The sequence below is a fragment of the Rhipicephalus microplus genome, chromosome 7 (genome assembly GCF_043290135.1).
Source record: "Rhipicephalus microplus isolate Deutch F79 chromosome 7, USDA_Rmic, whole genome shotgun sequence".
In the NCBI taxonomy this organism is placed as follows: domain Eukaryota; kingdom Metazoa; phylum Arthropoda; class Arachnida; order Ixodida; family Ixodidae; genus Rhipicephalus; species Rhipicephalus microplus.
The window spans coordinates 27,694,277-27,711,020 of NC_134706.1; the positions used below are offsets into that span (position 1 = coordinate 27,694,277).

The 16,744-nt window shown below is 48.9% G+C and overlaps 2 protein-coding genes across 2 annotated transcripts in view; both read left to right on the forward strand.

Annotated features, from left to right (window-relative positions):
* Positions 1-16,744, forward strand: part of LOC119179320 (protein argonaute-4-like) — a 71,015-nt gene that overhangs the window by 36,741 nt on the left and 17,530 nt on the right. The window lies entirely within an intron of this gene.
* On the forward strand, positions 1,342-3,633 carry LOC142767728 (protein argonaute-2-like). Its single transcript, XM_075869942.1, has 3 exons — positions 1,342-2,040; positions 2,430-2,657; positions 3,301-3,633. Exons 1-3 carry the CDS (start codon positions 1,342-1,344, stop codon positions 3,610-3,612), a joined length of 1,239 nt encoding a protein of 412 aa, XP_075726057.1. The 3' UTR covers positions 3,613-3,633.

The following is a 16,744-nucleotide window of genomic DNA, read 5'->3' on the forward strand; positions in this document are numbered from 1 at the left end:
CTGTCTGTCTGTCTGCCTGTCTGTCTGTCTGTCTGTCTGTCTGTCTGTCTGTCTGTCTGTCTGTTTGTTCGCCCTTCATGATACCTCAAACGGTACCAAACGGCCAACCCCATCCGCAGTGCCCACAGATATTTCTCAAGCTTTAGCGTTCATAGTTATGCGATTGTCATATAAAATAATTATTGCGCATATCTGAGGCGCCATAACAACTTGTCAATGTTTTGTATGTCTGCCTTTACACTAGAAGAGGCACACACGTCACTATAAGGAGTGTAGCGTTTATCGCGCTGTGCTGACAGTGCAATGTGATGCTCAAAAGGGTGTTTCCAACGCTTTGCTACGACGACACGATGGAGGCACCTACCCGTCGCTTTGCGTTCTACACCATATCACCACCGAGACTGGGGCGCATATTTCTCCGCGGGCGCGCATGCCTTCTTTTTTGAAGATAACTGCCAGATGACGCTCGTGTCTAACGTGCCTTGATGTGCTCGTTCGCCTTCGCCACTCTCTCGAGGCACTCTAACGCAGCGCCTCCAGAATACCATTCACTCAATTTCTTGCGCAAAACATCAAATAAACGCCTTTTGCACCCTCTCCAGACGCAAGACTATCGTCCTTTGACGACATTTGCAGTTTAACATGCAGATTCGGGCCATTTTTTTAAAGGCGAATTTTCACACAAATCTGTCATTCAAATCCTGGCGAGGACGACAACTTACAGACGTCTGCAAGACTAGGTTAGGTCATTTTATATGGAGTTATCTACGCAGCAGGGCTGGGCAGTACCTCAATGCAAGTTTGGTGGAGGATAGCATGTTGAGAGCCCGCTGGTCCACGACTATGCAATGGTGGCGAATGGCACTAACACTGTATATCTGGTAAAAGTGTTTGGTGCTGCTGACGGCGGAAGTGCCAGATACAATTTCGTCGGCTTCTGCCGATTTCTCGCTGCCACTCGTAGCCAGTGCACCCTTCAAAACTCCCAGTTGACCCGGGAGAGGTGTTGCAGCACTCTGTCTGTACAGATGGTATTGCTTTTTCCCGGCATGTGAAATATTTTTTCGCGAATCTTGTTTTGAGATAAAACCACTGCGGTCTGACAACCATATTAAGAGGAATCAAGCAAGCGTGGCATTTTCGGCTAGTTCGCTAATTGTTGTAGTAGCCAAAATTATGGCAGGAAACTTCCGCTAGCTAGAGGGAGTGACCTGCAGCCCAATCCTGGGATAAATCCCCCATCGATCCGCGCAGTCTAGCATACTTTTTCATTGTTCTGGAAGCCGAAATCATGGCAAGTAATTGCACTCTAACTAAGGAGGCTTGAGCCACCGCCCAATCATGGGATACATCCCCATCTATTTGTGCAGTCTGGACAATTTCGTCAAGTTGCTGGTGCGTACGGGCAACGAGCTCGGCATGCGCATCGAGCAGCCGGTGGACATCAGCTCGGCCGATACGAACCGCAAGCCGATCCGCACCACGCTGCTTGAGGAGCAGCGCAAGGTCCCCAACATCGAGATGGTCATCATCGTCCTGACCAAGAGCACGAACTACGCCGAGATCAAGCAGGTGGCCGAGACAGAGATCGGCCTGCGCACCCAGTGTGTCATGGACAACAACGTCGTCAAGAAGTGCAACCCTGCGCTGGTCACCAACCTGTGCCAGAAAATGAACGCCAAGCTGGGCGGAACCAATAACAGCCTCCTGTCCCAGGAGAAGCCCGCTATCTTCCTGAAGCCCATCATCATTATCGGAGCAGACGTCACTCACCCGGCACCCGGGGACAAGCACCGCCCCTCCATCGCTGCCTGCGTCGGCAGCCTGGACTCGATCCCTTCCAGGTTCCACGCTTCTGTTCGAGTCCAGATGGAAGACTCGACGGCCACGTCTCGTGTGGAGATCATCAGAGACCTGAAGGACATGATGAAGGAACTGCTCAAGGCCTTTTACCGGGCCACCAAGCACAAGCCTGAGCGCATCATCTTCTATCGGGACGGAGTGAGCGAGGGGCAGTTCATGGAGGTCCGCAACCGGGAGGTGAGCGCGCGTGGCTGTGGCCGCCTGAAACGATGCTCGTTGGTACTTTTCGCATCGTAATCAACATGGCTGCAGCAGGCCCATACAATTTAATGTGTAACAAGTAAGGCTGCCACCTGCATGATACTTATGCCTGCACGGTGCTCGCGCTTCTATTTGCTTTCTTGCACGCCTGTTTGGCCTCATGCCCTCGTTTCGTAATTGATACGGCTGTCGTCGGCGTGATGCCAGGGCCTGATCTTTAAAATTTATATGGCTGCTGTTCGCTCTGCAGTGTAAATGAAATGACTTTGGTCATTTAACCATCCCGGGAAACGAACCTTCGTTTTTCCACCTTTCTGTCGGCCATTAACTACCTGTCTGTCGTCCCTTTCTGTGTGTAACCTCAGGTGAGCGCCATCCGGCTTGCCTGCCAGGAGATGTCTCCCAACGAGACGTACGAGCCGGCCCTCACTTTCATCGTCGTGCAGAAGCGACACCACACCCGGTTCATGCCCGCCAACGACCGCGACGGTGTCGGAAAGTGCAAAAACGTCCCGCCCGGCACCACTGTCGACTCCGTGGTCACTCACCCGCTGGACTTCGATTTCTTCTTGTGCAGCCACTTCGGCATACAGGTATATGAGCGCGATTATCAGTGCCCATGGTCCTACGCAGTAAGAAAATGATATACCGCATACAATGATCGCTACAGTCGTGGTTAGGCCCTTCGTCGTAGCTTAGCTGCCTCTACGGTGTCGCGCTGCAAACTCCAAGGTTCCAATACGATAATAGGCACAACAATTCCCGGCCAAGGTAACGCAATTTAGCTTACTCTTTAAAGAACCCCCGGCTCACGCCCAACAACGTACCTCGTGTGGTTAAACTCCCCCAATTACCGCCCTTTTAATAGTTTTTCTTGTGATACTTCCATGCACACTTGCTGAACGCCCAGCCATCTTAATTTCGTTGAGGTGAAACACGATTGAGGCGAAACATCAATACGTTACTATGAAGCAGTTTGTTTACTTCATTTATTCATTACGCTTTGCTACAAAAATTAACACAGCTCTGCCAGTGCTCTTCCCCTTCACAGAAATTTCCGTTTCTTGACATAACTGCCAGGTGGCGCCCATATCTCGTACGTGCAATCTCTCCAAACGGAAGACTGTAGTCTCTCGACGAAGACCTTTGCATCGAAGCGGGCAGACACGCGACCAACCTTCCCCCAAAATGTTTTTGCAATCTTTGTCATTTCTTTTTTTTTACGCCCCGACGCAGGGCACGAGCAAGCCGTCCCACTACTACATCGTGTGGGACGACTCCGACTTCTCGGCGGACGACCTGCAGAAGCTGAGCTTCTACCTCTGCCACACGTATGCCCGGTGCTCGCGCAGCGTCAGCATCCCGGCTCCGGTGTACTACGCCCACCTGGCCGCGTTCCGCGCCAAGAACCACGTGATCAGCAAGGTTGACGTCTCCAGCTCGAGCAGTGACTCGTCCGGCGGCTCGGCCGACTCAATCACCACCAGCCAGTACGTGCAGGCCGTCAAGGTTCTCGACAACCTGCAGACGGCCATGTACTTCGTATGACCGTCGTCCTCGGGTTCCCGGACCAGGTTGGTGGAAGCTACGATTTTTTCCGCGTATTGATCATCATCATCAGCCGGCCACTGCAGGCAAAGGTCTCTCCCAAGTTGCGCCAGTCAACTCGGTCCTGTCTTTGATACTCCCACTTGATACCCGAAAACTTTCTGGTCTCATCTGGCCACCTAACTTTCGTCTTTCCCTCATCCGCTTGCCTTCTCTGGGAATCCAGTTAATGACCAGCGGTTAGTCCGGCCTACGCACTTTATTTACGTGCCCGGTCTATGTTCATTTCTTCTTATTTCAACTGATATCCCAGTAAATTCGGTTTATTCCCTGATCCACACTTCTCCGTATTAGTATAGTACAATTTTCCAATCCCGAAAACACCACGTTTATCCACAACACGATGCTTAGTAAGCGAGAAAATGTTGGGGGATAAATGAAGGAAATGGAAACACCGCCTTGAGATTATCTTCACTGTGACGTCTTAAACACTGAAGGTGTTTACTGGATTTAATATAGTTTTTTATCGATAAAATTAAAAATTGTAATATGTATCGCCATCGACCCGGCATACTAAATACGAAAAGCTCGTAAACGAAAACCTTTTCGGCATACGAAAAGCTAATGTCGTCAAAGCGTGAAAAATACATTTTGAAATTTCTGACTTTACCCCGTCGCGGTGGTCTGGTGGATAAGGTACTCGGCTGCTGACCCGCAGGTCGCGGGATCGAATCCCGGCTACGGCGGCTGTATTTCCAATGGAGGCGGAAATGTTGTACGCCCGTGTGCTCAGATTTGGGTGCACGCTAAAAGAACCCCAGGTGCTCGAAATTTCCGGAGCTATCCGCTACGGCGTCTGTCATAATCATATGATGGTTTTGGGATGTTAAACCTCACATAACAATCAAATTTCTGACTTCACGCACGGGGATTGATGCGCGTAATTTGAAAATGAAGCTGACGCTCCCCGATTGTTTCTTAACGATTTCGGAGCATTCTTGCATTCAACAGCGCACCTCTTCTGAAACTGGTCGGGTCTATAGCTCTTCAGTTTCCAGATACACCCACAGAAGGTTTCAGTGCCGCGGTCGTTGATTGAATGTGGCTATATCCACCCAGGCATAAATGTGGTCTGTCACTCCAATATTGAAGTGGCATTTCTCTATCCGGGGACGAAACTTCGTCGCAATGGAGTGATAGCTACCAAGGCGGGGCTTTCTTCGTATCCCTTTTACATCGCCAGTAGTACGGCATCGTGCGCCTAATTATTATTACGACGTCAACGCACTTAGAAAAATCTGAAGTAAAAATTGCGATGGGAGCTGATTGACCCATAAGTTTTCCTTTGAGCATTTAGTGTTATCAACAATTCGTCGCTCGTCGCTCGCGAACTGCGTTTAGCCGGCTAGATTTTTGTCACCGCTGTTTTCGCCAGAGGGTAGTTTGACTATGCATTAATTTCATGTTTTTCTGCTTCCTTTCAGGTTTTTTTTTTTCAGAACTTCTCCGTCCGAGACGTTCATCTGGAGCCCCACTCCTTTTTTTTTCTTCAGCGTTTTGGCGGTTTTTGTTTTTGTTTTCCTTCGACAAGTCTTTTTTTGTTTTGTGTTGAAAATAAAGTGTTCTTTTGATAATGTTCGTTCCTCGTATGCTTAGTACATTTTAAAGGCTACTGCGCCTGCTGTCGTCTTAGTTCGTGCTGCTACCTGCACTCTTGTTCCACTTGCGCCCCGCTGCGGTGGTCTAGTGGCTAAAGTGCTCGGCTGCTGACCCGCAGGTTGTGGGATCGAATTCCGGCTGCGGAGGCTGCATTTCCGATGGAGGTGCTGCTCAGATTTGGGTGCACCTTAAAGAAACCCAGGTGGTCGAAATTTCCGGAGCCCTCCACTACGGCGTCTCTCATAATTATATGGTGGTTTTGGGACGTTAAACCCCACAAATCAGTGTTACACTTGCCAATCGCTCCAGGCAATGGTGCCATGTCGGGGAGAATGTGGTGTTCAAGCAGGGGCGTTGCCAGGGGTACCGGGCCCGTGCCCCCCCTCCGAAATTTTATTTCGCAATGGCATAGAGTGGAAAATGACTATTCAAGGAGGTGCCCCAACTAGAATAAATAATGCCCCCCCCCTTTCTCATGAAAAATATTCCTGGCTACGCCTGGCGTTCCAGTAAAAACTTTGCAGATATCTCCCGAGGTGCGGACAGTGGAAACGACAGTATGTACTTCAATTGTATCGTACACATAACGTACTCTATGTACCATACCATACATTTTATGGTCAAATTGAAGAGCCATTGACGAGTAACATTAGCTAACGCTCGTTTTCGGCGTCGATCATGCTCCCTATACGCTTTGCCAGCACCTGGTGAAACGAGGGCCCCACTCGCTAGCGATGGAGGTACTGACCGGAGGAAAAAGACTCTTCGCAATCGCTGAATGATGCGTGGTAATGTAAAATGGCAGCAGACACTGGTTGTGTGTGAGTGGGGGAGCAGGATGCGTGGCTAATGTAAAATGGCGGCAGACACTGGTTGTGTGTGAGGGGGGGAGCAGGAAAGGAGGCAGTGGTCGGTAAGAAGTAAAACTTAGGGACTACAGTAGCCCTTACAGCTGGGAATGTTACCCCATTAGTCTCGTGGCGTGAATAGCCCGCTGCACTATGTCTGTCTGTCTGTCTGTCTGTCTGTCTGTCAGACATGTTTGACATGGCTGTCTGTCTGACCTGTCTGTCTGTCTGTCTGTCTGTCTGTCTGTCTGTCTGTCTGTCTGTCTGTCTGTCTGTCTGTCTGTCTGTCTGCCTGTCTGTCCAGAGAGTTAGCGGGAGTTGCCTACTTGTGTATGAAGTCCTTGGTGGCAGCCAGCAAGGATCTCACAGGACAGGCGAGGCCCTGGAATAATCAGGGGGAGTGTGCTTACGCTATTTAAACACAGGGGTGTGTTGTCAACTCCTCTTTTTCAAGAGTACATGTTTGTCGCTTCACGAGCATTTATTTTGCAAGAATGACACACTGCGGTCAACAAAGGTCATACGGCCTTCGATATCAGGTTATGTTATTCATTAGAAGCAGAGGTATTGTCTTTGTCATCAGTTTTTGCTATCCAGAGCAAGCTGTTGCTGTTGAGCCAGACTTGGATGCCACATCTAGGGCACTCCTCAAATACGTCGTACCCTTTGGTGAGTTCTCCCTGCCACACACACCACGACGGTCCAGTGCATGTTTATGGTGTTGGCCTGCTGAGTCAAAGATCGCGGGTTCGAATCCCAACCTCCGTTGCCGCATTTCAATAATTCTCGAAGCCCTGGTGCTGTGAGATGTCAGTCACAAGATGGTGAAATTTTCTAAAGCCATCCAATACGGCGTCTCTTATGATATTACCATGGCTCTTGGGCATAAAACACTACCCGTCAACTGGGAAGTTTTTTATAGCGCCAAAACAAGAATCGTCATCCGGCTTGCTCGCGCTTGTTCAAGAAAACTTTGCTCCCACAAATTCCCCGTCCCGAATTGTACGCCAACTACATCACGCTGATAGCGCGCTTGTTTTCGTGCTATCTCCATGGCCCCCAAATGCTGGGCACATGCAGATAACACGAAGACGGGCACGCGAGATCGATGACAATAATCGTTGCTGGCCAAGAAGACATTCCTAATGTTACTGTAGTGCTCTGTTTTTCGAGCTAAATTAACTCGAGAATAAGCTGCAGTTGTGGTTGTCCGTATTGCTGTCTGACAACCTTAGTGTGACCACAGTAAACCGTTGTGGGAAACACAGGCTGGAGTTACCGATTACCGGTTCCTCCCATTTATGTTAGGTCGAAATTCGCGTGGATGTGTATGCTCGATGCAACTTATGAACGTGGTGCCCACCAGATTTCACAAACTGTGTAATACCTTCGTTGCGTCGCCACAACGAACATGGGTGGTACTACAGATTGCCTCCGCCTGCCATAATGGGAAACATCGCCGGGAAGGGACGTGAGTCTTATTAAGTATTGCGTTTTACGTATACGAGCCGCACGCAAGTTGACTTTTAACGTAACTATGAAATTATTCAAACGTGACTCATTAATTCAGAAGATGATGGTGCACACCCATGATACAACCAGAACAACAATAGTTAGGCACGCTCGCACGGTTATAGTTAGCGTAAACGGGCAAAATATGTGTTGTCGGTTCTTGTTTTTTTTTCTGTGTGTGTGCTTACACCTACGAGCATGGCGCATAAGTTCTTCACTAGCATGGTGACCTGAAAAAAAAAGTTCGCCGTTCCTGTCCGCAAGATGTGCCGCGTCATGCTCAATTAGGATGAGATCCTAGCGTACAGTCGGTCACACAATATGCCGGCCCACGCGAGCTTGTCAGCAAAATGTCGTCTCTTGCTAGAGCTATGCTTTTCTGGTCTGCTTTGTACCATACGCATGGCGCGATGCCCGAAGAGGGGAAAGCGTACAGACGGAATCGGACTTGGACTTGTCTGGAGCGGTAAAGCGCGAGGATGATGCGCGTGGATGTGGTTACTCGTTTCACGGCGTGGTTACCTCTTTGTCCGCGACCGAGGTGGTTGCGCCACCTATTGGCGTACTTGGGAACTGGATTTGCGGGACTGCCTTTCTCACTTCACAGTGTGGTTACCGCTTCGACCACGACCGGGGAATTCGGGAACCTGAATGCGGCATGCACGTGTCACGCAGTTGCAGAACAGCTTCTTTGTTAAAACTATACTCTACTTCAGTATAGTTAAAACATCTAGGGAAGCATTACGTTATTCAGCAAGCCTGGGTATGGGAAGACAGCAGTGTCAGCTCAATGCGTGACTTCTTGTTGCAAGAAGATTGTTATAACAGAAAGACGCCAAAGGGACAAAAGAAGACGAGCGCTAACTTCCAACTGAGTTGGAAGATAGCGCTGGTCTCCTTTTGTCCCTTTGCTGCAAGATAGCTGTTCTCGCGCTATAACAAACGTGATGCCACACCAACTAGCCCAAACCGCCACGCTTCTTGCTTCGATACCACGCAAGGAAGGGGACTCCGAGACTTCGTGGTTCAATCGGTGCCCTATAGCCTTTCAAACGCGCTTGCTTGGCGTAGTGCAGCCGCTCACGAACGAGGTTCGAAAACCGAACACCACAAGTACTAAAGAGTTAAGAGTAGCGCACGCTGCGATGCTTTGTTCACTGGATGGCACCACCGTGAACTAGTTCTGGAAGTGCAGCAGGGTGAATTGATTGGACCTGTAGCTCTCTATGAATGTGCCACGGAGAGCATGAACGTGGACAAAGCCGTTCATTTAACAAACACGCACAAAATTTCAGTTATAAATGGAAACTAAAAAAAAACACAGGTGAACACCTAATAAAAAGTTTACTTCACGCGTTGAAACACTTTTAATTAGAAGCAATGTGATTCTCCAAAACCTTTAACAACAGAGCATAGTTCGGACGCGGCTGAGCGGTGAAGCAGAGAAAGTTGCGAGTTTGGTCTCGCGAATTTCGCTGGCTTGACGTAGGCTCACTGGTGACATTAAGAAAACGCTGGTGGTTAAGCTACCTGGCTTCATTCACACATCGTTGAACTTAGTGGCCAACACTCCACGGCACGGTTTTAAGCTCTCTCATAGTATAGAGTACCCTGTACTCCAAATCGTCGCCCACTTTTTCTAACTCCCCAATGGCACGCAGCTCGGGCCCGTATACCCATCAAGAAACGTTTCCCGTAGCCCGACTGCTGCTGCTGGTTGCTTTTCAGCCCTTAAGTCCGCAGGCATTGGGCTGTCGTTCATGACCTGTAAGCTACGGTTCTCTTAGCAGAAACGCGACGGCAGGAGGCCCCGGCTTCGTGACTCGGGTCCACAACCCGACGGCCCATCTTCAGCACCCGCTCCGGCGACAACTTTCCACTCGTCTCGTTCTCTTCTCAAGTGGTTATAAAAGGGAAAAGACAAGTGAGCCCCGTAACTGTCTGCATCTGGTGCGACACCTCAACAGTAGCTATCCAGGGATGGGGGTAAGGAGGGATTAAAAGGATTGGAATAAAGGTATACGAATATATATATATATATATATATATATATATATATATATATATATATATATATATATATATATATATATATATATATATATATATATATATATATATATATATATATATATATATATATATATATATATATATATATATATATATATATAAGGCAAAGAAGTGTATACCTAAGGGCTCGTTTTTCCGTGTTTGGACACAATATTAATGAGATCTAACAGACAGTAATGCCAAGGAATGTATAGGGGAAGTTATTAGAACCAATGGAATATAAATAAGAAGAAAGAAAAGTGGGTGAAAAAATAACCAGCCGTGAGCACGGCTGGTTATTTTTTCACCCACTTTTCTTATTTACATTCCACTGGTTCTAATAACTTCCCCTGTACATTCCTTGGCATTACTGTCTGTTAGATCTCATTATATATATATATATATATATATATATATATATATATATATATATATATATATATATATATATATATATATATATATATATATATATATATATATATATATATATATATATATATATATATATATATTGTTACGGAAAGGAGACTGACTCAGAGGAGTAGTCAACGATGTATTTACAGCCGGTTAGGCGAGCAAGATTAGCTCGCGCCAGTCTATCTGCTTTGTCGTCTTCAGCTCCATGCACTGGCTCGTAGCATGACCCCCGGTGGCGGAGGCACCGTCCCGGTGCTTTAAAGGTCGTTATCTGACGCATTATTGTAGGGCTTGATCCGCGAGACGTGTACGATATCACTGGGCCGCATAGTAGATGATGATGGACAGATGGGGCTGATCTCGTAGGTGACAGGTGTTACTTGACGCAATATACGGTAGGGTCTCGTGTAATGAGACAGAAGTTTTTCGGATAGGCCCAGCCGGCGATGAGGGGACCAGAGTAAAACGAGGGTAGCGGGAGCGAAATGAACGTCTCTATGTTCCGCATCGTACCGACGGCCTTGGTTGGTTTGCGACGCCATCAGCCGAGCGCGAGCGAGCTGACGGGCATGATCGGCTCGCGCAATCGCGTCGCGGGCATACTCGCTGGTGGACGAGGTGTGAGCTGAGATGACTGTGTCCAGTGGTAAAGTCGGCTGTCTTCCGTACAATAAGTAGAACGGCGAAAAGCCCGCTGTGTCGTGACGGGATGAATTATACGCGAAAGTTGCCTAGGGTAAGGCAAGGTCCCAGTCTCGGTGGTCGGGCGACACGTACATAGCGAGCATATTTGTTGAAGTGCGGTTAAATCGTTCCGTGAGGCCGTTTGTTTGAGGGTGGTAAGCGGTTGCCAGTGTGTGTTGCGTGGAACAAGAACGCAGAATGTCGGCGATGACTTGGGATAGAAATGTACGGCCACGGTCTGCGAGAAGCTGTCTCGGAGCACCGAGAATCAATATAACGTCCCGTAACAAGAAGTCAGCGACGTCGGTTGCACAGCTGGTCGGTAGAGCTCCCGTAATAGCGTAGCGTGTAGCGTAGTCTGTAATAACGGCTATCCATTTGTTTCCCAATGTTGATGTGGAAAAAAGACCAAGCAGGTCTAACCCAACACGGTAAAATGGTTCCGCGGGTATGTCAATTGGTTGAAGATGGCCAGCGGGTAGCAGCGACGGTGTTTTACGACGTTGGCATAGGTCACACGTGGCAACGTATCGGCGTACCGAACGAGCAAGGCCTGGCCAGAAAAAACGGCGCCGGACGTGCTCGTACGTGCGTAATACGCCAAGGTGTCCAGCCGTGGGAGCGTCGTGAAGTTCAGTGAGAACACAGTGGCACAAATGCTTAGGCACAACAATGAGAAGGTCGGTCCCGTCTGGTCGGAAATTGTGACGGTATAGCACACCCTTTTGAATGACAAAGTAGCGGACGGAAGCATCATTTGTGGAGGATTCCATACGGCTGATGATGTCAAGCAGCTCTGGATCACGCTTCTGTTCTTCCCCAATATTAAGGAAGTCGGACACTGACAAGATAGAGTTCTCCGTGGGCTCGTCAGTGTCCTCAGGATCGTCGACAGGGTACCGGGAGAGGCAATCGGCATCATGGTGTAGGCGGCCAGATTTGTAGACCACCGAATAGGAAAACTCTTGCAGGCGCAAAGCCCAGCGACCAAGGCGGCCTGATGGATCTTTCAGAGAGTTGAGCCAGCAGAGTGCGTGGTGGTCGGTAACTACCGAAAATGGGCGTCCGTATAGATAAGGTCGAAATTTCACCCCCGCCCATACAAGAGCCAAGCACTCATGCTCTGTTATCGAATAGTTACGTTCAGGGGCGGATAGGAGGCGGCTGGCATATGCAATAACGCAATCATGGCCATGTTGTTTCTAAGCCAGCACTGCACCAATGCCATGCCCACTTGCATCTGTACGGATTTCCGTAGGGGCAGCAGGGTTGAAGTGTGCCAGAATCGGAGGGGTAGTGAGAAGATCGACGATAGTCGAGAATGCAGAAGCCTCTTCGGAGCCCCATGAAAACGGGACTTCTTTCTTGAGGAGCTGTGTAAGCGGCCTCGCTATGTGCGCAAAATTTTTCACGAAGCTTCGGAAGTAGGAGCATAGTCCGATAAAGCTGCGTACATCCTTCGCAGATCGTGGTACAGGAAAGTTTTTGACCGCGCTGATTTTTGCTGGGTCTGGTTGTACATCGTTGGCGTCTATTAAATGGCCAAGCACTGTGATTTGATGGCGTCCAAAGTGACATTTGGACGAGTTGAGCTGCAGGCCAGCGTAATGGAAGATTCCCAGGATGGCTGAGAGGCGCTCTATGTGAGTTTCAAATGTTGGTGAAAAGACGGTGACGTCGTCCAAGTAGCACAAACAGGTGGACCATTTGAATCCTTTGAGCAGGAAGTCCATAATTCTTTCGAAGGTGGCTGGAGCGTTACAAAGGCCGAAGGGCATGACCTTGAACTGATATAGGCCATTGGGGGTGATGAATGCAGTCTTTTCACGGTTCATTTCATCTACCTCTATCTGCCAGTAGCCGGAACGAAGGTCTATGGAGGAAAAATAGTGGGACCCATAGAGGCAATCAAGCGCATCATCTATTCGTGGCAGAGGGTAGACGTATTTTTTGGTAATTTTGTTTAAGTGTCGATAATCCACGCAGAAATGCCATGCACCGTCTTTCTTGCGGACTAGCCCTACAGGAGAAGCCCGAGGACCGCAGGATGGCTCAATGATGTCCTTGGCGAGCATTTTGTCGACCTCATTTTGGATGATGTGACGCTCGGCCGCCGACACCCGATATGGACGCCTATGAATAGGACGCTCATTACCAGCGTTTATGCGGTGGCTCATACCGGTAGCTTTCCCCAACGGACGGCCGCTGATGTCAAAAACGTCGATGTAGGACAGCAGAACCCGGTGGAGCTCATCAGTCTGCTGCGGCGTTAAGTTGGAAGCGATCATCGAATAGCGCTGTCGGAGCAAGTGACAGATTGATGTTGAGCGTGGGGGTCAGAAGGGGCGGCCATCGCGAAAACATCTACCGCATTGTTTTCTAAGGTGCAGAGCAACGCCAAAGAGATCCCTTGTGGCAAAACTTGAGGTGTCAAGATAAAGTTTACAACTGGGAGGCACGTAGAATTTCCTGCGACGGACAGAATGGTGTGCGGTAATGTAATGCCACGGCTTATGAGGACATCGGTGATAGGGGTCAGAACATAGTCACCGTCGGGAACTGGTGGTATTGAGACGAGCTCTATGTAGGTCAGTGTCTGTGGAGGGAGGCGCACGTGTCCCGTTGTGCAGAGACGACTCGACCGTTGTGCAAGAGGGTCTGTTGCGGGCAAGTGTAGACGGAGCGTATTGGTCGAACAGTCTATGAGGGCAGAATGCGCGGACAGGAAGCCGAGGCCTAAGATTACGTCGCGGGGGCATTTATCAAGGACGGTGAAGAGAACAACTGTGTGTCGATCCGCAATGCTCACACGAGCGGAGCACATTACAACGATAGATGCTATACCACCATCCACAACACGAACGAACTCAGTGGTCGCAGGTGTGAGAACCTTCTTGAGCTTGCAGCGAAAATCACTCGTCATCACGGAAAGTTGGGCGCCGGTGTCGACAAGAGTAGTGACATGTACGCTGTCTACTTGTACGTCTATGAGGTTCCGTTTTGTCGGTATCGTCAAAAGAGGAGTTTCGGTCAGTCCGAGCGATGCAGCGCCACCTCCTGGGGCTGCAACGCTTAGTTTTCCGTCGGGGAACCTCGTGGAAAGGCGGGGGAAGATGGTCGGCGGGGCTGTGGAGAACGAGACTGGCGACGTTGGGGGGATGGAGAGCGGGAGTAGCGGTGTTCAGAAGCAGGTTCCTGGGCAAAATGGTCGCGGCTGGTCTCATGGCGATAGGCAGGACGTGCATAAAAGGGATGAGAGGACGGTTGTGCAGGAGGACCCCAGCGACTTCTGTAATGGCGAGAAATGTGCCCGATCCTGTGACACGAGAAGCATATCGGCTTGTCATCGTGTATTCGCCATGCGGACGGATTACGGAACGTTGAGGGAGAGTCGGCCGGGAAGGGACGTGCAGGCATGTATCGGGGCTGGCAGTCGGTGCGGGGACGCGGTGAGATAGAGTGAATTCCCAGGCTGGCGATTTCTTGCCGGACGACTGCTTGAATGAGAGGCAACGTAATTGGTGGAGAGGGGTCAGGGGACGTTGGTCCCACCTTAGATGGAGAGGCCGCTTCAAGCTCCCGCCCGATGATCCGCGTCAAGTTGTCACAGGTGTCTGGTGGATGATATGCGTCGTGACACGAGGACATCGCAGTGGTGTTTGGGAGGCGCTGGAATTGATGGGAGATGCGTCTGCTTTTAGCTTGTTGGAACCGGCGGCATTCTTGAATGATCGCATCGACAGATGACACATTGTTGAATACCAACAAGTTGAACGCATCGTCAGCGATACCCTTTAGGATATGCGCAACTTTTTCAGGTTCAGACATATTTTCGTCAGCTTGGCGGCATAGTGAAAGGACAGCCTGAATATAACTGATGTAGGGCTCCGTGGAAGATTGTGCGCGAGTCGACAACTCATTTTTCGCAGCTTCACGACGACCAGAGATGTTGCCAAAAAGCTCACGGATCTTTGCCTTGAAGCTGTCCCAGCTTGTTATGTCATGCTCGTGGTTATCAAACCAAACACGAGGGGTTCCGTCGAGATAAAAATGACGTTTGCGAGCATAAGAGTGGGATTCCACCTGTAAGTGGCGCTGACGCGTTCGTAGAGGCGTAGCCACTGGTCGACGTCGGAACCCTCGCTGCCCGAGAGCACGCCGGGGTCTTTGAGCGCGGGAAGCGTCACGAAAGTTGTCGCGGGCTCTGGTTTGACAGGTCGGGCAGAAGGGGGAGCGACCGGAGAGGATGTAGCCGAGTCTTGAGTGGTCATGTTGTAAGCCGCGAGGGAGCGTCCGCTTCGGAGTTCCGTGGCGAGGACGGGGATCGCACAACTCCACCAAATATGTTACGGAAAGAAGACTCACTCAGAGGGGTAGTCACCGATGTATTTACAGCCGATTAGGCGAGCAGCGCCAGCCACACACATTAGCTCGCGCCAGTCTATCTGCTTTGTCGTCTTCAGCTCCATGCACTGGCACGTAGCTATATATATATATATATATATATATATATATATATATATATATATATATATATATATATATATATATATATATATATATATATATATATATATATATATATATATATATATATATATATATATATATATATATATATATATATATATTTATATATATATAAAATACCAAAATACCAAAATATATGTAAAATATATATAATATACCAGCTATATAGCTGGTAATTTTTTCATCCACTTTTCTTTCTTCTTTCTTCTCATTTACATTCCATTGGTTCTAATAACTTCCCCTGTACATTTCTTGGCATTACTGTCTGTTATATCTCATTATTGTGTTAAAACACGGAAATACGAGCCCTTAGGTATACACTTCTCTCCCTTATATATATATATATATATATATATATATATATATATATATATAGAGAGAGAGAGAGAGAGAGAGAGAGAGGGAGAGAGGGAGAGATGCGCAGGGACAGCGAGCGACGACGGAAGTGAAGATAGGAAAGATGAAACACGGAGTACGAGGACGGGGCACCACTGGCGAGAGCTCTTGTCGGCAACAGGAGATGGCGTAGGGCCAATCCAGTCGGCGAGAGCAACGCTGTCGTCGTCGTATAGAGACCAGCGGCAGTAGGTGGCGTAGGACCCAACTCCCGTGCTCTTTCTTCCTCTGGCATCCTCTGGACCTCGGGGGAAAATGATGGATGAATTTCACGGCCGACGGTCATCCGCGATGCCCTCTTTTGGACGACCGCTCGCTGATCGGGCCCCAGAACGAAAATTTTTGTAGTTGTCTCCCGATTCTTACTTTTCTCTCTATTTCTCGCAATCTCGCCTAATCCCTTTCTTTGTGAACCATTACTGAGGTGTCCCACTTTGCTGGAGACAGCTGCGGGGTTCATTCTTCAAACATGGTGGTCTTGGGGTACTGCTACGCAAAAATTTCGGTCCGTCTGATGGTGTCTGTCCAACGATTCACTCACTCGGCAAAAGTTTATGCCCGTGCTAAGAGCCCACTAATATTTATCTGGCACCTGCGTTCATACTTGTGAAGATTGTCAATAAAAAAGCAAATAATACGCATATATGAGGAGCAACATCAATGTGTAAATATGTAAATGTTAGGCAGTGGCCCCGCCGCGGTGTGGTCTAGTGGCTAAGGTACTCGGCTGCTGACCCGCAGGTCGCGGGATGGAATCCCGGCGGCGGTGGCTGCATTTTCGATATGAGGACAAAATGCGGCAGGCCTGTGTGCTCAAATTTGGGTGCACGTTTAAGAAGCCTAGGTGGTCGAAAATTCCGTATCCTTCCACTACGGTGTCTCTCATAATCGTATGGTGGTTTTGGGACGTTGAACCCTGCATATCAACCACTCAGTCAAATGTTAGGCAGTGTGTCTTTTCATTTAGAAAATGCAAGGATACGCAATTCTGAAGACCGAAGTGTTTATTACACTAAGCTGACAATGCGCCG

Excerpts from the sequence above, each read along its gene's own strand:
- LOC142767728 (XM_075869942.1), top strand. The coding sequence starts at position 1,342 with ATGGGATACATCCCCATCTATTTGTGCAGTCTGGACAATTTCGTCAAG. Across the intron at positions 2,041-2,429 it reads TGGAGGTCCGCAACCGGGAG|GTGAGCGCCATCCGGCTTGC; the intron begins GTGAGCGCGCGT and ends GTGTAACCTCAG. Across the intron at positions 2,658-3,300 it reads GCAGCCACTTCGGCATACAG|GGCACGAGCAAGCCGTCCCA; the intron begins GTATATGAGCGC and ends GCCCCGACGCAG.